At 44.1% G+C, this 25,416-nt stretch overlaps 1 protein-coding gene across 1 annotated transcript; it reads left to right on the top strand.

Annotated features, from left to right (window-relative positions):
• Window positions 1-722: 722 nt before the first annotated feature.
• LOC110494733 (V-type proton ATPase subunit S1) lies at window positions 723-22,202 on the top strand. The gene is made up of 7 exons (XM_021570052.3): window positions 723-902; window positions 4,657-4,697; window positions 4,939-5,027; window positions 5,620-5,861; window positions 6,136-6,186; window positions 6,457-6,700; window positions 20,847-22,202. Exons 1-7 carry the CDS (start codon window positions 802-804, stop codon window positions 21,123-21,125), a joined length of 1,047 nt encoding a protein of 348 aa, XP_021425727.1. The 5' UTR covers window positions 723-801; the 3' UTR covers window positions 21,126-22,202.
• Window positions 22,203-25,416: the final 3,214 nt, after the last annotated feature.

Here is a 25,416-nt window from a genome sequence, read left to right as displayed (position 1 = left end):
TCACACTCCGAAACCTCGAAGTAACAGTTTCATTTGCACTGGTTGCTGAGGAGCGTCAAAAGTGTGCGGGCCTGCCTGTTCTTTACAAGCATATTGTACAATCTCATCATTCATGGGTTACTGATGTACAGACAGAAGGGTGGACGAGTCTAGGAGACAGAACGGAATCCTCTATAGTCAGACAGCTATATTCCATTGATGAAAATGAGGATGTAATTCCAGTGGTTTAACATGCCTTTTGTCATACTGCTTCATTAACCCATGATCGAATCGGACGCAGAGCTATTTTTCTTCTGAATAAATTGTTTGATTTATTTGACCCTTATTCTACCAGGTAAATTGACTGAGAACACGTTCTCATTTACAGCAACGACCTGGGGAGTTACAGAGTATAGGAGGGGGGGATGAATGAGCCAATTGGAAGCTGGGGATGATTAGGTTGCCATGATGATATGAGGGCTAGATAACTGGTTTATCCTTCAAATTAATTCCAATAGAGATAGCATCGTATCTAGGTCATTTAATCATGGGGCTGCCTTCCCTATCGAAAAAAAATCCCGGCAAGCATACTGACCTTGAACATATAAGTATCGGTGTATTTATGAATCAGTTTTGTAGAGGACAGCTCATGGGCTTTGTGCGCGTGTGTTCTGAGTGGGTGTGACCGTGACACATGATTACCCCTCCCTCTAAATGCCTATTGGCTGCTGCCCGTGTCCATCATTAGGTTCAGGCTTCGGCTCTTATCGAAGAACGTTATGAAGCAGTCATCATCTGTGGCAGTCTCACCTGGCCGGCTCCATGGCAAAACAAGACTTATTTATGTATTTGAATTTATTTTCTGTCGTTTTTCTGCAGCTCTCTTTGTCCTTTGATCAAGTGTCTGCGGTTGTGGAAAAAAGGTAGGTGTGAAAGGAGCTATTTCAACTCTAGGCTGGAGTCAGGCAGGGCGATGGATGGATGCTGTGCAGACGGAGGGGGAGAACGAAGGTCTTTTATAGTGTGATGGAGACCGTGAGAATGAAGAGAAAGATACAGTTTTAGAATGCGTTTGTGAATCTGTAAAAAGCATGATCTCGTATCATCTGTAACCATTGTGATAGTGATTTCCTTCTTGTACATTTACTGCACTGTTACTGTAGGGTACGATACTGTAGTGTGCACATCTGCAATGCAAATGTAGCTACTAGGACTCTGTCAGTGAAATACAAGAGACAATCCATGGGTGTTGCACTGAAGGCATCAGTTTACAGGGCAAATCCATATATGCACTACAAAAAAATAGGCAGGGATGAATGCTGCTACATCAGAGATGAGATGGAGTCAAATTATGTTCGCTGTATACTGCAGAGACAGCTTTCCTCTGAGAATTACACTATTTGAGTACAGCTCCGTATGATGCTAGATGGAGGAATTATATTTTATTCCACGCTATTCACCTCAGTATGTCTGGCACAGCTGCCACACAAATAATAAAAATGTAATAACGATAATCACATAAAAAACTTTAGTTATTTCTGTAACGCAGAAACGTTATTTTCTTTAGCTTTACAGTTGAATACATTGAATAGAATATGTTAACTGTGACGAAAAGGGTACAGATTGTTATAGTAAATTAATGTATTTGGTTGTAGTATTCCATTGAACAGCAATTCATTGATTTTGGTTCTAGTGATTGACAATGGAATTATTGCAGTTCATTTTAAGAACATGGATATAATATCCCATGAATTGTATTTTGTATAACTTTAATGAATGCATTATTCTGGGGGAGCCGGATCCACCATATTTTGACTGAAATATGACATAGCAGATTGCCCGGTAAATCCTGGTGCCTTGAATACCCCCACCTTCTGAACCCTGCTGCCTTCTTAATCATCCTGTTTTGGCATGTGGCATTTTGTCAAAACCCTGATACTTGCCCCAGCTGCTGCTGCCTAGGCTCCAGCAGCCTCCAGTCAACCTTTCTTGAATACACAGCACAGGGGCTTTATATCTAAAAATAAGATCAGATATTAAGCTAAAATGTTAGGCAGTATTGTACACGTACTGTTTATACATTTCTTCATATCATATTTGATTGATATTTCAATTCAGATGCCTGTAAACATGCCCCAAATACAAAGCAGCAGCTTATAATGCTCCCTGTAGGGTAGTTATGTGATATTGTGATATTTAAGTAAGAAACGTGAAGGGGTGTTGTATATGGCCAATATACCACGGCTAAGGGGTGTTCTTGTGCACCCCGAAATGCGGAGTGCCTGGATAGAGCCCTTAGCCGTGGTATATTGGCCACATACCACAAACCCTGCGATGCCTTATTGCTATTATAAACTGGTTACCAATGTAATTAGAGCAGTAAAAATACATGTTTTGTCATACCCGTGGTATACGGTCTGATATACCACGGCTGTTAGCCAATCAGCATTCAGGGCTTGAACCACCCAGTTTATAATGTGATGAAAACATAGAATACAGTAAACAAAGTCACCTGATGATCCAAGAGGTAAGGATCATTCCAAATGCAATAACCCTGAAACATAATAAATAAAACACATTTTCAGGCTCATTTCACTTGTCAATGTGTCTTTTGTGCATTTAGGAACAAACTATACATGGACAATACTGCTAAACATGTTTGATCTTTAACTGAAAAGATCAACTCCCCCACACCCGACCTGTTTACCAAAGTAATTATTCTCCCCCTGTCTCCCAACACCTTGGGCTCATCTATTAGGGAACATTTAACTTCATATAAAAACCCCTAATGTAATTGGCAACATATTGCCTCAAGAGCATTGGTGGCAACATGTAGGGCGGTGCAGGCTTTAGTCTGAGCACAGGTGGAAGTCTAAAAGCAGCCCCTCTTATCTTCAAACTTACCCTCACAGAATATATGACATGCCTGGCATTGTGAGGTGAGTGAGAGAGATGATCAGTGGATCATATTTATTATGTAATGGCTGGTCCACAACATGCTATGTTACAGCCAGTCAATGACAGCGGCAGGGTAGACTACAGAGTGGATTTGTAAGCTGATGTGTAGGGTGGGGTGGGGACAGAGGTAGGAGAGGATTTCTCTATCCCCTGTAGATCATCACAATCGGTTCAGTCGTTTGAATGAAAGCTACATTTCTGCTTAGGTTAGTGGTTTTGATGAGGCCGTGTAGGTCTGTGTAGCAAATTCAGGTTGACGTTTGTGTTCAGATAAATGATGACTCAGTGTTTTGTCACTTTTTATTATGTAACAATGGCATCTGCTGGTGAACAAGAAGACAGAGCACTCACTCCTCATCAACTCCCAAATGTATTGTTATATCACTGAACCAGGCCAACAGAGATACAGCCACAGATGGACTTTCAATAACAAATGTCAGATAATTACACTTTTACACTGAGGTACACTGAATATGATCTATTCCTGTTATAGATAACATAGTATTACAGTAGTATATGCCTCTCTGCAATAGTGTTAAACAAATCGCCACACACAATGCAGTGCCTTACTGCAGGGTCAAGCCTTATGCCCTCATGCTTTATGAAGTGATGAACGAATCAGATAAGGAATTCTGATTCATGCAGAATATTTGTGTTCAATGTAATATAAATACTATTTAGCAGACGCTTTTATCTAAAGCGACTTCCAGTCACTCTTGCATACATTTGACTTACTGGTGGTCCTGGGAATCAAACACACTATCCTGCGGTTGCAAGCGCCAGGCTCTGCATTGGATTATGACTGGGTAAACTATAGATGCGAACTACCCACTGCTCTAATAGACTAGTAATGGTCCAATGGAGAATTCTACTCGACACCCGAAGACGAAAGCTGTAGAAAATGTGCTTTGTACAATTACATTGCTGAAATTTGCATTGATATAAAAGTACAGCGACTCTTTTTTTTTTACAGACTACAGGCTAGTGCTAAAATTACACTGCTAATGTTTGTCAGTCAGGGTTAGAGTCAATTCCATTTCAATTCAGGAAGTTAACTGAAATCCCAATTCAAATGAAGAACATTGGAATTTCAGTTTACTTCCTGAGGACTCCAACACTGCTGTCTGCCAGTCCAGGTTGCTTCCTCAGATCTGATGGGCAGACAGTCTACGCTAACCCCCCTTAGCCATAATAAGGATACCATGGTCTGGCTGCTAGCTTCCCTGATTCCCAGTAAGGACACCACGGTCTGGGAAGATATGTTGGTAAATTACCTTTTATTTTTTAAAGACATTCTAAAAGAGATTGGTGTGGTTTTTTCCACTATCTGATCATGGCATGGGGTTGTTCAAACACATACATTTATTTGTTTAAAATCTATCAGTTGATGGTTTAATTTCAGAGAGACAAAAAAATAATGTTTTATTTGCAAAATGCTATATCTCCGCCTCACTCACAGAGACATAAGTAGTACTGCTAGGTTTTTAAATGTAACAACATAACTACATTCTAAATAAAGAACTGTACAAATTATACATTTGTGACATTAATATTAAATCTTTTTTTATTTTAATGATGTTATGTTTAATCTACCATTGTCTCTACATCTACAGTCCTAATAATACTATAAGGGATATTTACGTTGATGTTCACTGTCGAGTACCTTATAGGTTACTTCTATATCATCTGAAATAATCATTTATTTTTGTATGTTTACAGTTTAGCGGGGCCCACATCCCAAGATATCAGGGTTCAAAACAGTGAGTTATTTTCCCTTATTGTCAATTGATTATGTAAATGTTTTGAATCCTGTTTTTCATGGTATGTGTATAAAAAATACACTATAATTCACTGGTAACACTTCGCCTTATGTTGTTCATTTACCTGTGTAATAGTGACACTGGTGTAGTGGTGACACATTGTTAATATTCATTTGATAATTGCTTTATAAGTTCTACATATTTTATTTAATAACATTTCTCTCTTTCTCCTTGTATACAGATGGATTGGCTGCCCAGAGCCACAGTGCTGCTTCCGATGGGGAGAGTTCTTCGCTTATAGCGGAGGACCCTCTCAGGAGAGTCCTGCAGGTCCCAATTATTATCTTTCCTTCCTCCCGAAGTGTGTACTTGTTCACTTCACTTCACTGACTTGAAAGGAAATGACGAGTACAACAAATGTGGTGGAAACTCCCACTAGCCAATGCCTCCACCAGATTTGCAGAACATAGTGAACGAGTGCACACTTCAGAGAAGGGAGATATAGACTACTGTGTGTGTGATTAGACACTAGAGACTGACGTTTCTAGGAATCCAATATGGCATTGTTAATGAAAAAAGCTTTTATTCCCAGTCGTCTGAAACTAATCCCAGACAGAAGGCTTAGTCTCAGTGAGATAAACCATTGGATTCAATTTCAACAAAAAATTATAACTAGATTGGATTATTCCTAACAACAACACCTTTACACAAAGTCTTATTGGTCAATGAACGCCCACTGTAGCCCCCACAATGAGATGAAAAAGCAATCTGTAATAGTTTTTCAGATTACTGTTGTTCGTCAATCAGTGATTCTACCTCTCTTTCTCCCTTTATTCTTTTCTCTGTCTTCCCCTCTGTCTCTTCTGCTCTCACTCTCCCTCTTTCACCCCTTCCTGTTTCATCCTCTCATTCCCACCATCAGCCTTATGAGTGGCAGCTGGACTCCCCACACAGAACCAAACGGAGACTACTGCAGACATCCAGCATTCTTCCTTACTCTCCTCTGAGCGTGGTTTACAACAGCAAAACATGTATCCTGTTTAGGGCCAGGAAGCTTGCCATCAGGTTCAGGAACAGCACCTTAGTGGATCTCACAGAGAAGGCCTTCGGCCCCGATGCACCAGTGGACACCAAAGGCTCTATGTGCAGTAAAGACAAAGCTACGTATGTCTGCTTTGCGGCTGTAGATATTCCTCCTGCACTTCCCAGTACATTACTCTTCCTTGCTATCCTCCATTTTTGAAGGATTAAGTAATGACAGAGAACTCTGGAAGAAGAATCATCACTAAATTATCAGAGGGAATTATTGTAATGTTTGTTTACGTGTCAATTAATCCCCTAAGGGATGGGTTGCCAACTGGCAATTTGACACAAAAATTAAATTTAATTAATTGATTAATTAATTCGACAGTACTATTGAACCTTATTTTTCCACCAGGCTTGTACTACGTTTCGGAGATGTGGAGAACTTGAGAGGACTTGCAATTAGGTTTGTCTCTTCATTCATTTTTATAGCCAGTGCTAGGCTATAAGGACCAATTTACAAATAATAGATAGGCCCATGGTTTTCCTGGTCAGGTCACATGTAGGTAAATAAAAACACTTGGTCTGAAGTATATTGTGCGGGGTCCATTTTGGTTGTGATACTTGATATTTATTTATTGTACTGTACACTGACTGTAAGTCTCTCTTGATAAGAGCATCTGCTAAATTACTCAAATGTAATTGTGTGATCAATGTATATGCACTGTTCCAACAGACTACAAATGTCCAACACATTCTATGAGTCGGCAGGGCAGAACTGGTTCACTCTGGACAGCGTACACATCCACTACAACTGGACCCATGAGGCAACGTTCAACGCCACCGATGTTTACGCTCCTAGTACCCACTCCTACCACTGTCAGCACGTCAGCAGTCTGCAGAAGTACGACACGCTGCTCGTACCCAGCTCCATCACAGACAACTCTGCAAACTGGCACATCACCTTCACAGACTTCCAGGTTGGCATGCATTGTTTTTACGGGGAGGCATCGTTTTATGGCAGGAGGGCGAGGCACGTTTTAATAGGGGAGCATGTTCTGAGGGTTCTGTTGGAACCCGGCAGCTACTCCTGATGAATTATAATGGATAACTGGATAACTTGTATTGTTTCTTAAAACATTTTGGTAAAATAATAATGAAAGATCTGTAAACAGAACTGCAACTTGAATGGGCTTTATTCAACTGGTCATAACACAGGGCAGTTCCTAGTTATACCTCTAGATGGCACTATTTTTTTTATACCATTACAATACCTTGTTATTTATTGTATAGTTTTTTTTTGTGTGTTTGTGTATGAACCCAGAAAGATGAATGTTTGGTTTTTTAAAGAGTTACATGATATAGAAAAATCCACAAGATTAAAAAAGTATATCATATCCTTTATATGCTGCGCTGAGACAACCATAAATTATCAGCATTGTCATCATTCTGCAGGCCCGCCACAGACAACCCTCATTGACTCTTATTTTTAACCCATGTCCTCACTCGAGGCATAGACCCAATGGTTCTAGACAATCTTGTACCTATACCAATTCAAACCAATCCCATGGTATTTTCAAACAAGGGGTTACCTACTGATCATAGCATGCTTGTATTAGACTCCATCTGACCTGAAATCCGGCAGCTGCGGTCTAGGATCAGTTCATGTAAATTCCAGAACTTTGATTTCAAAGATGTATTTTATTTTAATTCTGGCTTCTCAATCCAATGTGGACATTCTGCTCATTTCTGAAATAATTCTGTGCAGGACTCTGATGTGTCTCTATCTGGTTGTAATGATTACAGATGGGACAGAACAGGAAGAGGTGGGGGTGTTGCCATATTGACCATTCAAATGTTTTTGTAAATCTTGCTACATCTGTCCCTAAGCATTTTGATTGTCTTGTTCTTAATGTGGGCCTTGGTCATAATAACCAGCTGAAACTAGTAGGAGTGTATCGCCCCTCTCGGCTTCTTCATGTTCTCTTAACAATTTATCTCAATTGCTATCTAAGTATGGTAAATATGAACTATTCATTTTGGGAGATTCTAATATTGTCAGATACGCTAAAATATATTTGCTCTGAGCTAAACCTGTCTCAGCAGATAACTGAGCCTACACAGCCCAATCCTAAAGCTGTCTCAGTTGATAACTGAGCCTACACGGCCCAATCCTAAACCTGTCTCGGCTGATAACTGAGCCTACACAGCCCAATCCTAAACCTGTCTCAACTGATAACTGAGCCTACACAGCCCAATCCTAAAGCTGTCTCAGCTGATAACTGATCCTACACGGCCCAATCCTAAAGCTGTCTCAGCTGATAACTGATCCTACACGGCCCAATCCTAAAGCTGTCTCAGCTGATAACTGATCCTACACGGCCCAATCCTAAACCTGTCGCGGCTGATAACTGAGCCTACACGGCCCAATCCTAAACCTGTCTCAGCTGATAACTGAGCCTACACAGCCCAATCCTAAACCTGTCTCAGCTGATAACTGAGCCTACACAGCCCAATCCTAAACCTGTCTCAGCTGATAACTGAGCCTACACAGCCCAATCCTAAACCTGTCTCAGCTGATAACTGAGCCTACACTGCCCAATCCTAAACATCCATCGAAATCTACCCTGATTGATCTTATTTTGACAAATACTCCAGATAAATATGTTGATAGTGGGGTTTTCTCACTGGATTTTAGTGACCGTTGGCCAGTTGCCTGTGTCAGAGATATGAGAATGCATAAATCTAAGCCTCGTGTCATCACTAAGAGGACCTTTAAAAAAGCTTTTTATTTTTATTTTTACAAAGTATTTATTTTAGTGACCTTGATTGTATCTCAGCTATCCCTTAACCTGATTTAGATTTAAGCTTTTTTGCAAATGTCATCAATACTATTGTAGATAATCATGCCCCTTCAAAACTATGACAGTAAAGGTAGATCGAATGCCTGGTTCACTCCTGCATTATCCAAAGTCATTCACAAGACGAATGTTGCCTGGATCAAGGCCAGGAACACAGGCTTAGGCCGAGATTGGCAATCTTTTAGTCAACTGAGGAATCAATGTGGAAGACTAATCAGAAAGGCTAAATGGGATTATTATGTAACCACTCTACGATTGTAAAGGGAATCTGGCTAAATTCTCGAACACTGTCATATCTCTAAAGGGTTGCACTTCCTACTCTCTGCCCCAACAAATTAATTCTGGTCCCATTACAGACAAAAATGACATCATTGATGGATTTAATTGCCATTTTATTTCAGCGGGCTATCTTTTTCAAAGAGCGTCTAACCCTACTATATCTAAGAGTGGGCTTAATGCTGATTCTGACATTTTGCAGATTAACTCAGAAAATGGTAGTTATTGCATTTCGGCAATTCACAGAAAAATAAATCCTTGATTCCGTACTTCAAATCAAATTTTATTGGTCACATTCACATGGTTAGCGGATGTTATTGCTAGTGTAGCAAATTAATTATGCTTCTAGATCCGACAGTGCAGCAGTATATAACTGGTCATATCTGACAATTCCACAACAAAACCTAATATCTAACAAATTCCACAACAAAACCAATACACACAATCAAGTAAAGGAATGTGATGAGAATATATACAGTGCCTTGCGAAAGTATTCGGCCCCCTTGAACTTTGCGACCTTTTGCCACATTTCAGGCTTCAAACATAAAGATATAGAACTGTATTTTTTTGTGAAGAATCGACAACAAGTGGGACACAATCATGAAGTGGAACGACATTTATTGGATATTTCAAACTTTTTAACAAATCAAAAACTGAAAAATTGGGCGTGCAAAATTATTCAGCCCCCTTAAGTTAATACCTTGTAGCGCCACCTTTTGCTGCGATTACAGCTGTAAGTCGCTTGGGGTATGTCTCTATCAGTTTTGCACATCAAGAGACTGACATTTTTTCCCATTCCTCCTTGCAAAACAGCTCGAGCTCAGTGAGGTTGGATGGAGAGCATTTGTGAACAGCAGTTTTCAGTTCTTTTCACAGATTCTCGATTGGATTCAGGTCTGGACTTTGACTTGGCCATTCTAACACCTGGATATGTTTATTTTTGAACCATTCCATTGTAGATTTTGCTTTATGTTTTGGATCATTGTCTTGTTGGAAGACAAATCTCCGTCCCAGTCTCAGGTCTTTTGCAGACTCCATCAGGTTTTCTTCCAGAATGGTCCTGTATTTGGCTCCATCCATCTTCCCATCAATTTTAACCATCTTCCCTGTCCCTGCTGAAGAAAAGCAGGCCCAAACCATGATGCTGCCACCACCATGTTTGACAGTGGGGATGGTGTGTTCAGGGTGATGAGCTGTGTTGCTTTTACGCCAAACATAACATTTTGCATTTTTGCCAAAAAGTTCAATTTTGGATTCATCTGACCAGAGCACCTTCTTCCACATGTTTGGTGTGTCTCCCAGGTGGCTTGTGGCAAACTTTAAACGACACTTTTTATGGATATCTTTAAGAAATGGCTTTCTTCTTGCCACTCTTCCATAAAGGCCAGATTTGTGCAATATACGACTGATTGTTGTCCTATGGACAGAGTCTCCCACCTCAGCTGTAGATCTCTGCAGTTCATCCAGAGTGATCATGGGCCTCTTGGCTGCATCTCTGACCAGTCTTCTCCTTGTATGAGCTGAAAGTTTAGAGGGACGGCCAGGTCTTGGTAGATTTGCAGTGGTCTGATACTCCTTCCATTTCAATATTATCGCTTGCACAGTGCTCCTTGGGATGTTTAAAGCTTGGGAAATCTTTTTGTATCCAAATCCGGCTTTAAACTTCTTCACAACAGTATCTCGGACCTGCCTGGTGTGTTCCTTGTTCTTCATGATGCTCTCTGCGCTTTTAACGGACCTCTGAGACTATCACAGTGCAGGTGCATTTATACGGAGACTTGATTACACACAGGTGGATTGTATTTATCATCATTAGTCATTTAGGTCAACATTGGATCATTCAGAGATCCTCACTGAACTTCTGGAGAGAGTTTGCTGCACTGAAAGTAAAGGGGCTGAATCATTTTGCACGCCCAATTTTTCAGTTTTTGATTTGTTAAAAAAGTTTGAAATATCCAATAAATGTCGTTCCACTTCATGATTGTGTCCCACTTGTTGTTGATTCTTCACAAAAAAATACAGTTTTATATCTTTATGTTTGAAGCCTGAAATGTGGCAAAAGGTCGCAAAGTTCAAGGGGGCCGAATACTTTCGCAAGGCACTGTAAGTATAAAATATATGGATGAGCAGTGACCGAGTGGCTAAGATGCAATAGATAGTAAAGAATAGATAGTGAAGGATACAGTATACATTATATACATATGAGATGAGTAATGCGAGATATGTAAACATTCTTAAAATGGCATTATTAAAGTGGCCAATGATATCAAGTCTGTAGGTAGGCAGCCGCCTCTCTGTGCTAGTGGTGGCTGTTTAACAATCTGATGGCCTTGAGATAGAAGCTATTTTTCAATCTCTCTGTCCCAGCTATGATGCACCTGTACTGACCTCGCCTTCTGGATGGAAATGCGGTGAACAGGCAGTGGCTCGGGTGGTTATTGTCGTTAATTATCTTTTTTGCCTTCCTGTGACATCGGGTGTTGTAGGTGTCCTGGAGGGCATGTAGTTTGTTCCCGGTGATGCGTTGTGATACAGCCAGGATGCTCTCAATTGTGCACATGTAAAAGTTAGTGAGGGTTTTCGGGGACAAGCCACATTTTTCCAGCCTCCTGAGGTTGAAGAGGCACTGTTTTGCCTTCTTCACCACACTGTCTGTGTGCGTGGACCATTTCAGTTTGTCGGTGATATGTACACAGAGGAACTTAAAACTTTCCACCTTCTCCACTGCTGTCCCGTCGATGTGGATAGGGGGGTGTTCCCTTTACTGTTTCCTGAAATCCACGATCATCTCTTTTGTTTTGCTGACAATGAGTGAGAGGTTATTTTCCTGACACCACACTCCGGCCCCCACCTCCTCCCTGTAGGCTGTCTCGTCGTTGTTGGTAGTCAAGCCTACCACTGTTGTGTCGTCTGCAAACTTGATGATTGAGTTGGAGGCGTGCATGGCCACGCAGTCGTGGGTGAACAGGGAGTACAGGAGGGGGCTGAGAACACACCCTTGTGGGGCCCCAGTGTTGAGGATCAGTGGAGTGGAGAAGTTGTTTCCTACCTTCACCACCTGGGGGCGACCCGTCAGGAAGTCCAGGACCCAGTTGCACAGGGCGGGGTCGAGGCCCAGGGTCTCAAGCTTAATGATGAGTTTGGAGGGTGTTGAATGGGTAGTCAATGAACAGCATTCATACATGTGTATTCCTCTTGTCCAGATGGGATAGGGCAGTGTGCAGTGTGATGGCAACTGCATCATCTGTGGACCTATTGGGGCGATAAGCAAATTGAAGTGGGTCTAGGGCGACAGGTAGGCTGGAGGTGATATGATCCTTGACTAGTCTCTCAAAGCAGTTCATGATGACAGAAGTGAGTGCTATGGGGTAATAGTCATTTAGTTCAGTTACCTTAGCTTTTTTGGGAACAGGAACAATGGCGGCCATCTTGAAGCATGTGGGGACAGCATACTGGGATTGGGATTGATTGAACATGTCCGTAAACACACCAGCGAGCTGGTCTGCGCATGTTCTGAGGACCCGGCTAGGGATGCTGTCTGGGCCGGTAGCCTTGCGAGGGTTAACATGTTTAAATGTTTTACTCACGTTGGCCATGAGAAGGAGAGCCCACAGTCTTTGTTAGTGGACCTTGTCGGTGGCACTGTCCTCAAAGCGCGCAAAATAAGTTGTTTAATTTGTCTGGAAGCAAGACGTCGATGTCCGCGACGGGCTGGTTTTCTTTTTGTAGTCCGTGATTGTCTGTAGACTCTGCCACATACGTCTCATGTTTGAGCCATTGAATTGCGACTCCACATGGTCTCTATACTGACACTTTGATTGCGTTACGGAGGGAATAACTACACTGTAGTTCGGCCATATTTTCAGTCACCTTGCCATGATTAAATCCGGTGGTACGTGCTTTCAGTTTTGCACGAATGCTGCCATTAATCCACAGTTTCTGGTTAGGGAATGCTTTATAAACTCGCTCACCGAGTCAGTGTATACGTCAATGTTATTATCTGAGGTTACCTGAAACATATCCCAGTCCACGTGATTGCTTCAATCTTGAAGCGTGGAATCCGATTGGTCAGACCAGCGTTGGATAAACCTAAGCACGGGCGCTTCCTGTTTTAGTTTCTGCCTTTAGGGGAGCAACAAGATGGAGTCATGGTCAGATTTGTCTAAAGGATTTCTTGCTATAGATACAAAGAAATCCACAGGGGCTGACCTAATGGAACTGGATCTGCTCAAGTGAGCTGCCCCCCTCATTGCTGGCTCAGTAAGCTATATCTTAAATCTAACATTGTTATCAGGAAAAATTCCAAAAGTATGGAAAACAGTGCCGCCACTCCATAAGGGCAGAGATGATAGTGATCTTGATAATTATCATCCAATCTCCAGGCCTCCATGTCTGTCTAAGATGATAAAATCTTTGGTAAAAAAGCAACTTCACTATTTTTTATCTGAGCATGTTATTATGAATATAAATCAATCTGGGTTTAGGCCAGGGCATAGCACAGTCACCACATTAGTTGTTAATGATATTGTCAGTACTTTAGACGCTAAAATTAATTGTGCTGCCTTGTTTGTGGATCTTTCAAAAGCGTTTGATACTGTTGATCATGCTATTTTATTGAACAAGTTGTCCTCGATTGGCCTGGGCTCTGACTCCTGCTCGTGGTTTCATGATTATCTTAGTTACAGAACTCCGGCCATCGTGATTGATGAGGTTAAGTCTGAATTTCTTGTACATAAAGGTGTTCCTGTCAGGTGCGTGAATGAGGACCCAAAAGCGAATTAACAAACAGAGTTTCTTTAATGATGAACACACGTGGGCTCAGATGGACAGGTAGATTCCGACAGGACAGGACAAGGTTGCAGCAAACACGATGATAGTCTGGTTCAGGCATGAGACACACAAACAAGAATCTGACAAGGACAGGAACAAAAACAGAGAGAGATATAGAGGACTAATCAGAGGGAAAAAGGGAACAGGTGGGAAAAGGGGTGACGAGGTAGTTAGGAGGAGACAAGGAACAGCTGGGGGAAAGCGGGGGAGAAAAGGTAACCTAATACGACCAGCAGAGGGAGACAGGGTGAAGAGAAAGAACAGGAACAGGACACAACATGACAATACATGACAGTACCCCCCCACTCACCGAGCGCCTCCTGGCGCACTCGAGGAGGAAACCTGGCGGCAACGGAGGAAATCCTCGATCAGCGCACGGTCCAGCACGTCCCGAGAGGGAACCCAACTCCTCTCCTCAGGACCGTACCCCTCCCAATCTACGAGGTACTGGTGACCACGGCCCCGAGGACGCATGTCCAAAATCCTACGGACCCTGTAGATGGGTGCGCCCTCGACAAGGATGGGGGGGGGGGGGGGAGGACGAGCGGGGGCGCGAAGAACGGGCTTGATACAGGAGACATGGAAGACCGGGTGGACGCGACGAAGGTATCGCGGAAGAAGAAGTCGAACTGCGACAGGATTAATGACCCGAGAAATACGGAACGGACCAATGAACCGCGGGGTCAACTTGCGAGAAGCCGTCTTAAGGGGAAGGTTCTGAGTGGAGAGCCAAACTCTCTGACCGCGACAATATCTAGGACTCTTAGTTCTACGCTTATTAGCAGCCCTCACAGTCTGCGTCCTATAACGGCAAAGTGCAGACCTGACCCTCTTCCAGGTGCGCTCGCAACGTTGGACAAAAGCCTGAGCGGAGGGGACGCTGGACTCGGCGAACTGAGATGAGAACAGCGGAGGCTGGTACCCGAGGCTACTCTGAAAAGGAGATAGCCCGGTCGCAGACGAAGGAAGCGAGTTGTGGGCGTATTCTGCCCAGGGGAGCTGTTCTGACCAAGACGCAGGGTTGCGAAAAGAAAGACTGCGTAAGATGCGACCAATAGTCTGATTGGCCCGTTCTGCTTGACCGTTAGACTGGGGGTGAAAGCCGGAAGAGAGACTGACGGAAGCCCCAATCAAACGGCAAAACTCCCTCCAAAATTGAGACGTGAATTGCGGACCTCTGTCCGAGACGACGTCTGACGGAAGGCCATGAATTCTGAAAACATTCTCGATGATGATTTGTGCCGTCTCTTTAGCAGAAGGAAGCTTAGCAAGGGGAATGAAATGAGCCGCCTTAGAGAACCTATCGACAACCGTAAGAATAACAGTCTTCCCCGCTGACGAAGGCAGTCCGGTGACAAAATCTAAGGCGATGTGAGACCACGGTCGAGAGGGAATGGGAAGCGGCCTGAGACGGCCGGCAGGAGGGGAGTTACCGGACTTAGTCTGCGCGCAGACCGAACAAGCAGCCACGAAACGACGCGTGTCATGCTCCCGGGTGGGCCACCAAAAACGCTGGCGAATGGAAGCAAGCGTACCCCGAACGCCAGGGTGGCCGGCTAACTTGGCAGAGTGAGCCCACTGAAGAACGGCCAGACGAGTAGGAACGGGAACGAAAAGAAGGTTCCTAGGACAAGCGCGCGGCGACGGAGTGTGAGTGAGCGCTTGCTTTACCTGCCTCTCAATTCCCCAGACAGTCAACCCGACAACACGCCCCTCAGGGAGAATCCCCTCGGGGTCAGTGGAGGCTACTGAAGAACTGAAGAGACGAGATAAAGCATCAGGCTTGGTGTTCTTAGAGCCCGGGCGATAAGAAATCACGAACTCGAAACGAGCGAAAAACAGCGCCCAACGCGCCTGACGTGCATTAAGTCGTTTGGCAGAACGGATGTACTCAAGGTTCCTATGGTCAGTCCAAACGACAAAAGGAACGGTCGCCCCCTCCAACCACTGTCGCCATTCGCCTAGGGCTAACCGGATGGCGAGCAGTTCGCGGTTTCCCACATCATAGTTACGTTCCGACGGCGACAGGCGATGAGAAAAATACGCGCATGGGTGGACCTTGTCGTCAGAGAGGGAGCGCTGAGAAAGAATGGCTCCCACGCCCACCTCTGACGCGTCAACCTCAACAACGAACTGTCTAGAGACGTCAGGTGTAACAAGGATAGGAGCGGATGTAAAACGATTCTTGAGGAGATCAAAAGCTCCCTGGGCGGAAACGGACCACTTAAAGCACGTCTTGACAGAAGTAAGGGCTGTGAGAGGAGCTGCCACCTGACCGAAATTACGGATGAAACGACGATAGAAGTTCGCGAAGCCGAGAAAGCGCTGCAGCTCGACGCGTGACTTAGGGACGGGCCAATCAATGACAGCTTGGACCTTAGCGGGATCCATCTTAATGCCTTCAGCGGAAATAACAGAACCGAGAAATGTGACGCAGGAGGCATGAAAAGTGCACTTCTCAGCCTTCACAAAAAGACAATTCTCTAAAAGGCGCTGGAGGACACGTCGAACGTGCTGAACATGAATCTGGAGTGACGGTGAAAAAATCAGGATATCGTCAAGGTAAACGAAAACAAAGATGTTCAGCATGTCTCTCAGGACATCATTGACTAATGCCTGAAAGACAGCTGGAGCGTTAGCGAGGCCGAAAGGAAGAACCCGGTATTCAAAGTGCCCTAACGGAGTGTTAAACGCCGTCTTCCACTCGTCCCCCTCCCTGATGCGCACGAGATGGTAAGCGTTACGAAGGTCCAACTTAGTGAAAAACCTGGCTCCCTGCAGGATCTCGAAGGCTGAAGACATAAGAGGAAGCGGATAACGATTCTTCACTGTTATGTCATTCAGCCCTCGATAATCTATGCAGGGGCGCAGAGACCCGTCCTTCTTCTTGACAAAAAAAAACCCCGCTCCGGCGGGAGAGGAGGAGGGGACTATGGTACCGGCGTCAAGAGCTACAGACAAATAATCTTCGAGAGCCTTACGTTCGGGAGCCGACAGAGAGTATAGTCTACCCCGGGGAGGAGTGGTTCCCGGAAGGAGATCAATACTACAATCATACGACCGGTGTGGAGGAAGAGAGGTGGCCCTGGACCGACTGAACACCGTGCGCAGATCGTGATATTCCTCCGGCACCCCTGTCAAATCACCAGGCTCCTCCTGTGAAGAAGAGACAGAGGAAACAGGAGGGATAGCAGACATTAAACATTTCACATGACAAGAGACGTTCCAGGAGAGGATAGAATTACTAGACCAATTAATGGAAGGATTATGACAAACTAGCCAGGGATGGCCCAAAACAACAGGTGTAAAAGGTGAACGAAAAATTAAAAAAGAAATGGTTTCGCTATGATTACCAGAAACAGTGAGGGTTAAAGGTAGCGTCTCACGCTGAATCCTGGGGAGAGGACTACCATCCAGGGCGAACAAGGCCGTGGGCTCCCTTAACTGTCTGAGAGGAATGTCATGTTCCCGAGCCCAGGTCTCGTCCATAAAACAGCCCTCCGCCCCAGAGTCTATTAAGGCACTGCAGGAAGCTGACGAACGACCGACAAGGTAGTGCAGGATCTTGAAGGAGAGACAGGAGTAGTAGCGCTCACCAGTAGCCCTCCGCTTACTGATGAGCTCTGGCTTTTACTGGACATGAAGTGACAAAATGACCAGCAGAACCGCAATAGAGACAGAGGCGGTTGGTGATTCTCCGTTCCCTCTCCTTAGTCGAGATGCGGATACCTCCCAGCTGCATAGGCTCAGCTCCCGAGCCGGCAGAGGAAGATGGTAGTGATGCGGAGAGGGGGGCAACGGAGAACGCGAGCTCCTTTCCACGAGCTCGGTGACGAAGATCAACCCGTCGCTCAATGCGAATGGCGAGTTCAATCAAGGAATCCACGCTGGAAGGAACCTCCCGGGAGAGAATCTCATCCTTTACCTCTGCGCGGAGACCCTCCAGAAAACGAGCGAGCAAAGCCGGCTCGTTCCAGCCACTGGAGGCAGCAAGAGTGCGAAACTCAATAGAGTAGTCTGTTATGGATCGATTACCTTGACATAGGGAAGACAGGGCCCTGGAAGCCTCCTCCCCAAAAACAGATCGATCAAAAACCCGTATCATCTCCTCCTTAAAGTCCTGATACTGGTTAGTACACTCAGCCCTTGCCTCCCAGATTGCCGTGCCCCACTCACGAGCCCGTCCAGTAAGGAGAGATATGACGTAGGCGACACGAGCAGTGCTCCTGGCGTAAGTGTTGGGCTGGAGAGAAAACACAATATCACACTGGGTGAGGAACGAGCGGCATTCAGTGGGCTCCCCAGAGTAACACGGCGGGTTATTGATTCTGGGCTCCGGAGATTCGAAAGCCCTGGAAGTGGCCGGTGGATCGAGGCGGAGATGGTGAACCTGTTCTGTGAGGTTGGAGACTTGGGTGGCCAGGGTCTCAACGGCATGTCGAGCAGCAGACAATTCCTGCTCGTGTCTGCCTAGCATCGCTCCCTGGATCTCGACGGCTGAGTGGAGAGGATCCGAAGTCGCTGGGTCCATTCTTGGTCGGATTCTTCTGTCAGGTGCGTGAATGAGGACCCAAAAGCGAATTAACAAACAGAGTTTCTTTAATGATGAACACACGTGGGCTCAGATGGACAGGTAGATTCCGACAGGACAGGACAAGGTTGCAGCAAACACGATGATAGTCTGGTTCAGGCATGAGACACACAAACAAGAATCCGACAAGGACAGGAACAAAAACAGAGAGAGATATAGAGGACTAATCAGAGGGAAAAAGGGAACAGGTGGGAAAAGGGGTGACGAGGTAGTTAGGAGGAGACAAGGAACAGCTGGGGGAAAGCGGGGGAGAAAAGGTAACCTAATACGACCAGCAGAGGGAGACAGGGTGAAGAGAAAGAACAGGAACAGGACACAACATGACAATACATGACAGTTCCACCTGGGTCGATACTAGGCCCTGCTCTTTTCGCTATTTATATAAATGCTATTGATCAATCTGTTAAAATGTTTACATTTTATCAAGATGCAGGGGATAATATTATGTATGCAATTTCCCCTACTGCTGACCTGGCTGTGACAAGGCTATAGTCCGATTTTACAGCTGTACAGGAAGCCCTTACTCATATAAAACTCGTGCTTAAATACATATTTTCAAATTCACGTAAGATTGGCTCATTGGATGGTTCTATAATCGAATGAGTCCCCTTGATCACAGGAGACTGCATTCTTTACCAAAAGGTTGGCTGAAACTTTTTGAAGTCACGTAGATCACATCATTACACTCTTGTTTCCAAAGCCCTTCTGCACAAGCTTCCAATTTACCTACAGTGCCTTGCGAAAGAATTCGGCCCCCTTGAACTTTGCGACCTTTTGCCACATTTCAGGCTTCAAACATAAAGATATAAAACTGTATTTTTTTGTGAAGAATCAACAACAAGTGGGACACAATCATGAAGTGGACCGACATTTATTGGATATTTCAAACTTTTTTAACAAATCAAAAACTGAAAAATTGGGCGTGCAAAATTATTCAGCCCCCTTAAGTTAATACTTTGTAGCGCCACCTTTTGCTGCGATTACAGCTGTAAGTCGCTTGGGGTATGTCTCTATCAGTTTTGCACATCGAGAGACTGACATTTTTTCCCATTCCTCCTTGCAAAACAGCTCGAGCTCAGTGAGGTTGGATGGAGAGCATTTGTGAACAGCAGTTTTCAGTTCTCGATTGGATTCAGGTCTGGACTTTGACTTGGCCATTCTAACACCTGGATATGTTTATTTTTGAACCATTCCATTGTAGATTTTGCTTTATGTTTTGGATCATTGTCTTGTTGGAAGACAAATCTCCGTCCCAGTCTCAGGTCTTTTGCAGACTCCATCAGGTTTTCTTCCAGAATGGTCCTGTATTTGGCTCCATCCATCTTCCCATCAATTTTAACCATCTTCCCTGTCCCTGCTGAAGAAAAGCAGGCCCAAACCATGATGCTGCCACCACCATGTTTGACAGTGGGGATGGTGTGTTCAGGGTGATGAGCTGTGTTGCTTTTACGCCAAACATAACGTTTTGTATTGTTGCCAAAAAGTTCAATTTTGGTTTCATCTGACCAGAGCACCTTCTTCCACATGTTTGGTGTGTCTCCCAGGTGGCTTGTGGCAAACTTTAAACGACACTTTTTATGGATATCTTTAAGAAATGGCTTTCTTCTTGCCACTCTTCCATAAAGGCCAGATTTGTGCAATATACGACTGATTGTTGTCCTATGGACAGAGACTCCCACCTCAGCTGTAGATCTCTGCAGTTCATCCAGAGTGATCATGGGCCTCTTGGCTGCATCTCTGATCAGTCTTCTCCTTGTATGAGCTGAAAGTTTAGAGGGACGGCCAGGTCTTGGTAGATTTGCAGTGGTCTGATACTCCTTCCAATTCAATATTATCGCTTGCACAGTGCTCCTTGGGATGTTTAAAGCTTGGGAAATATTTTTGTATCCAAATCCGGCTTTAAACTTCTTCACAACAGTATCTCGGACCTGCCTGGTGTGTTCCTTGTTCTTCATGATGCTCTCTTCGCTTTTGATGGACCTCTGAGACTATCACAGTGCAGGTGCATTTATACGGAGACTTGATTACACACAGGTGGATTGTATTTATCATCATTAGTCATTTAGGTCAACATTGGATCATTCAGAGATCCTCACTGAACTTCTGGAGAGAGTTTGCTGCACTGAAAGTAAAGGGGCTGAATAATTTTGCACGCCCAATTTTTCAGTTTTTGATTTGTTAAAAAAGTTTGAAATATCCAATAAATGTCGTTCCACTTCATGATTGTGTCCCCCTTGTTGTTGATTCTTCACAAAAAAATACAGTTTTATATCTTTATGTTTGAAGCCTGAAATGTGGCAAAAGGTCGCAAAGTTCAAGGGGGCCGAATACTTTCGCAAGGCACTGTAACTTCACTGTTTAGATTCACTCTTCCTTGCACCCTGTTTTAAAAAATCTCAAATATATTTTGGTTGGATGCTTTGATGATATGTTACATACAGCATGTTTTTTAAGGACCAAAAAGTTGTCTGCTTCTGATTTGCAATACTGATTTCGTTACAGCCCTACTTTGTTGCATCGTTTACTTTACTCAAACATCTCACCTTTATATTTCTCTTTGCTCGACAGATACAATCGTTCAATGTGCTGTCCAACAAGTTTGGCTCAGCCAGTGATTGCGCTACGTTCTTCACCCCAGCTATCCTCATGGGTCTGATCACCTCTCTAATCCTTCTCCTGGTCCTGGCCTACGCGCTGCACATGGTGGTGCACCTGAAACACATCGACACCTACGAAGAACACAAGACCACCGTCTACTTCCCCCGCAGCACAGAAACTGCAGAATGCACCGGCGCCACCAGCTCCGGCACTACCAGCTCCACTGCCACTGAGAAAAACAGCTTGTAGGACTCCGTTTCCCAGGATCCACCTCAGTCTCCACCACTAGGAGTATACTGTAAACTGTTTCTGTAGGTGTCAGATAGTGACTATGCAGGGCCTCTGACTGAATCCTCTGATGGCTGGCAGACCGACCGACTGACTAACCTCAATAGATAAAGCAACCTCCCATACTGAAGGGACAGAAAGACATGGTGATAGTCTGAACCTGATATGGTTGTCCACTTTTGCATCACTGGGCTCAGGCAGTGGTTGTTCAAGCCAGATAGATCTAATCATTTGTGGCTCAGCATCATCTGGTGGATTTGGATACAGCTTTGGAGGTGAGACATTGACCAGTTATCGGGCATTGCAAAGCAAAAACAAACTAATTATGTACTCTTGAATGAAATTCAAACGGATATAAGAACAAGAAAGTATTTAGTTCCCTGTCAGTACTATAAATGCTGGTATATATATACACTGGATAAAGAAGTTTCATTTTAATAACAAAACCATACCCTAAAGGGTACATACCGTAAAGGCAATGCAGTATATACTTATGTAATTAATTAATCAATGTGTTACATTCTGGTGTTTCAGACCTGTGTTTAAGAACATGTGTTAGTGTGAGCGTGTGAAAATAACTATGTACATTTCGGGCCATTATCCACAAAGCATCTCAGAGTAGAAAATTCTAAGAATAGAGACATTTTACTCCTACTCTTATTGGTAAAAATAAAAGATATGCATGAATCCTCTTTAGTCATTAGTCCCACCTAGTTGAAAGAAATTTAGGAGACCTCATGAGCTGTCCTAACCAGTTACGTTACCAGCAGGTGTCTTAATAATAAAGGGTAGCGAGTCAGTGGTTCCTGCGCCACATGGAATTGCTTTTGAGTTGTTAATATCACAATTGGTTATTCCCCATCATTTGCAGCAACGTCAATGAGCGTCATCACTGTCTTTCCTTCACACTATCTCAAAATGTTGTGATTACCAGCTGAGATAAACTTTTATGAGTTGATTTTACTCCTGGCTATATGATCAATCCATAAAATAATGTTTTGATATTTATATATGATCAACCCATAAATAATCTAGACCTACATGCAACAGTATCTCTTGCTTACTTGACAATGACTTCACAAGGCCAATGTCACGTTCGTCATAACGAGGAGACCAAGGCGCAGCGTGATAAGAATACATACTTCTTTAATGAAAGAGAAACACTGAACAAAGTATACAAAATGTGTTACGGTTTTCTGGTGAAAGAGAGGAGCAACAAAATGCAGCGTGGTTATCTTGATACATCTTTAATGAAGATGAAAAAGGAATACACCATACACAAGAACCGTGAAAAACCGAAACAGCCCTATCTGGTGCAACAAACACAGAGACAGGAACAATCACCCATGAAACACTCAAAGAATATGGCTGCCTAAATATGGTTCCCAATCAGAGACAACGATAAACACCTGCTTCTGATTGAGAACCACTCTAGGCAACCATAGACTTACCTAGACTACTTCACTAAACCACAATCCCATAACCTACAAAAAAACCCTAGACAAAACACCACATAAATACCCATGTCACACCCTGGCCTGACCAAAATAATAAAGAAAACACAAAATACTAAGGCCAGGGCGTGACAAAATGAATGTAAAGCTATACGACACGAGCGCTGACAGGCAACTACACAGACAATAACCCACAAAATACCCAAGGAATATGGCTACCTAAATATGGTCCCCAATCAGAGACAATGATCAACAGCTGCCTCTGATTGGGAACCAATCTAGGCAACCATAGACAAACACCTAGATATACAAAAACCCCTAGACATACAAAAACTACACATACCACCCTCGTCACACCCTGACCTAACCAAATAAAGAAAACAAAGATTACTAAGGTCAGGGCGTGACAGTAGTACCCCCCCCCCTCCCAAAGGTGCGGACTCCCGGCTGCAAACCTAAACCTATATGGGAGGGTCTGGGTGGGCATCTAACCTTGGTGGCGGCTCTGGTTCTGGACTCCGTCCCCCTTCCTAACACCGAGTCCGCACTTGTAGCCCTGACCCGTGGATCATCGTCAGATCCTTTGGACTGCGGATCCTCGCCGTAGGCCCCGGGCTGGGGACCCTCGCTGCGTGGATCATCGGCGGATGTTCTAGACTGGGGACCGTCGCCGGAGACCCCGGACCGTCGCTGGAGACCCCGGACTGGGGACCGTCGCCGGACGCTTTGGACTGCTGAGGCGCACTGTAGGCCTGGTGCGTGGTGCCGGCACTGGTGGTACCTTGCTGGGGACATGCACCTCAGGGCGAGTGCGAGGAGCAGGAACAGGGCGTACTGGGCTCCGGAGGCGCACAGGAAGCCTGGTGCGTGGTGCCGGCACTGGTAGTACCGGGTTGGGGACACGGACCTCAGGGCGAGTGTGGAGAGAAAGAACAGGGCATACTGGACCCTGGAGGCACACTGGAGGAAGAGTGCGAAGAGTAGGAACCGAACACACCGGGTTGTGAAGGTACACTGGAGACCTGGTGTGTATAGCCGGAATCAATTGTTCCGAACTTTAACACGTTTCAGGATGAGTACGACACAGGTGGCAGCGGACAGTTAACACGCTCCTCAGGGCGAATGCCGTACATACTAGTTGCAGGTGGTTCAACAAAACATAATTTGGTAGACCATTTCGTTTTGACAAATAACCGTTAAAATACTCAAAAGTATTTGTTTTGGGCTGTGTATTTGAAAATACCAGATACTCAAATGCACATGTATTTGAACCCAAGTCTGTAGTCAACATTGAACTATTTTAAAAATCAATAAATTGAATCAATTGGCAGAACCACATCAACAATTTATTGTTGTTTAGTGATATGCAGCATGCCTGTGGCTAGAAAAGAAATTTGCATACAACAGTAGTTTACTCTGATGGATAGAATTGTGAAATTTGTCTTGGAACCTATCATTATGTACCTTTCATTGATCTGTAGGCTATATGTTTGGAAAATTAAATCCAAGTTGGCTCAACTGTGTTTATTGCGATTAATGTGGAAGTTTAATAATTCAGATATGAATAAATGTTGTTTAATTCATGTAAAACAGGGATGGGTTGTAGAGATTTGAAGGACAATGAATGTAAGAAACTTTACTCAGCTAGCACATTTTGTTCCTTGGAAGTTGTGGGAGTGTATGATTTTGGTTTTCCATTGGTTCTGGGAACGTAGCCATAAGTTTCCTGACCGTTAAAATTGAATGTTTTTTAAACAAATGTAGCCTGTTCTGGGAACAGAATGCAGGGAGGTTCTGAGAAATATTTTTGTTTGGTTCCCTAAAATTTTTCCTGGGAGGTTTTATTAACAATCTGAGAACAATAATTATAGGTTATTCGAAGGTACGAAGGCATTTTTCTATTGAACTTTTAATAACACTGCTAGCTTAGTTTGTGTTAACTGTTTTGAATTCAAAGCACAGATAGGACACATGGAAAATAGGCAAAAACAATAAAATGTTTTTATTGTGGCATTCGAAGGACCATCTTATACTTCCAGATTACTTCCACATTACTCTTCAAGCTTTGTAGATTGCAATTGACACATTTGAGCCAACTGCCATCCACCTCCTTCAAAGAGTGGGCTTGCCAAACTGCATTGCAGATGTGTTGGTAACTGTGAGTTAGCTGGTGAAAGCACCTGTCTTGTATACAGGAGACCCTGGGTATGAATCCCAGCAGTACCTGAGCTTATAACTGTTATCCCAATGACCTATATGTTACTTAGGGAACATCCTCCTGAATGCACAGGACGTACTTCGAACACCCGAAAAGGTCAACATCCCCGTCATTGGCAAAAGAAAGAGACGCAGGTACAGAGGACACAGAGCGGGGTGCCTCATAAGGATCCGCAGAAGGCGAGTGGGAAAGCTGCCGTTACCGTCAATATCACTTGCCAACGTACAATCATTGGACAATAAATTAGACGAGGTACGATCACGAATATCCTACCAACGGGACATCAAAAACTGTAACATCTTATGTTTCACGGAATCGTGGCTGAACGATGACATGGATATTCAGCTAGCGGGATATACGCTGCACCGGCAAGATAGAACAGCACACTCCGATAAGGCAAGGGGGGGGGGGGGGGGGGGGGGGTCTGAACATATTTGTAAACAACATCTGGTACACGAAATCTGAGGAAGTCTCTAGATTTTGCTCGCCTGAAGTTGAGTATCTTATGATAAACTGTAGACCACCCTATTTGCCAAGAGAGTTTTCAGCTATACTTTTCGTGGCTGTTTATTTACCACCA

Source organism: Oncorhynchus mykiss, chromosome 17, assembly GCF_057628025.1.
Source record: "Oncorhynchus mykiss isolate SJ-2025 chromosome 17, ASM5762802v1, whole genome shotgun sequence".
NCBI classification, from domain to species: Eukaryota; Metazoa; Chordata; class Actinopteri; order Salmoniformes; family Salmonidae; genus Oncorhynchus; species Oncorhynchus mykiss.
This window is presented reverse-complemented; position numbering and strand designations above follow the sequence as displayed.

Coding starts and splice junctions, on each gene's coding strand:
- LOC110494733 (XM_021570052.3), top strand. CDS start 802: ATGGCAAAACAAGACTTATTTATGTATTTGAATTTATTTTCTGTCGTT. Junction 903..4,656: donor TCTGCGGTTGTGGAAAAAAG/GTAGGTGTGAAA, acceptor GTATGTTTACAG/TTTAGCGGGGCCCACATCCC. Junction 6,701..20,846: donor TCACCTTCACAGACTTCCAG/GTTGGCATGCAT, acceptor TTTGCTCGACAG/ATACAATCGTTCAATGTGCT.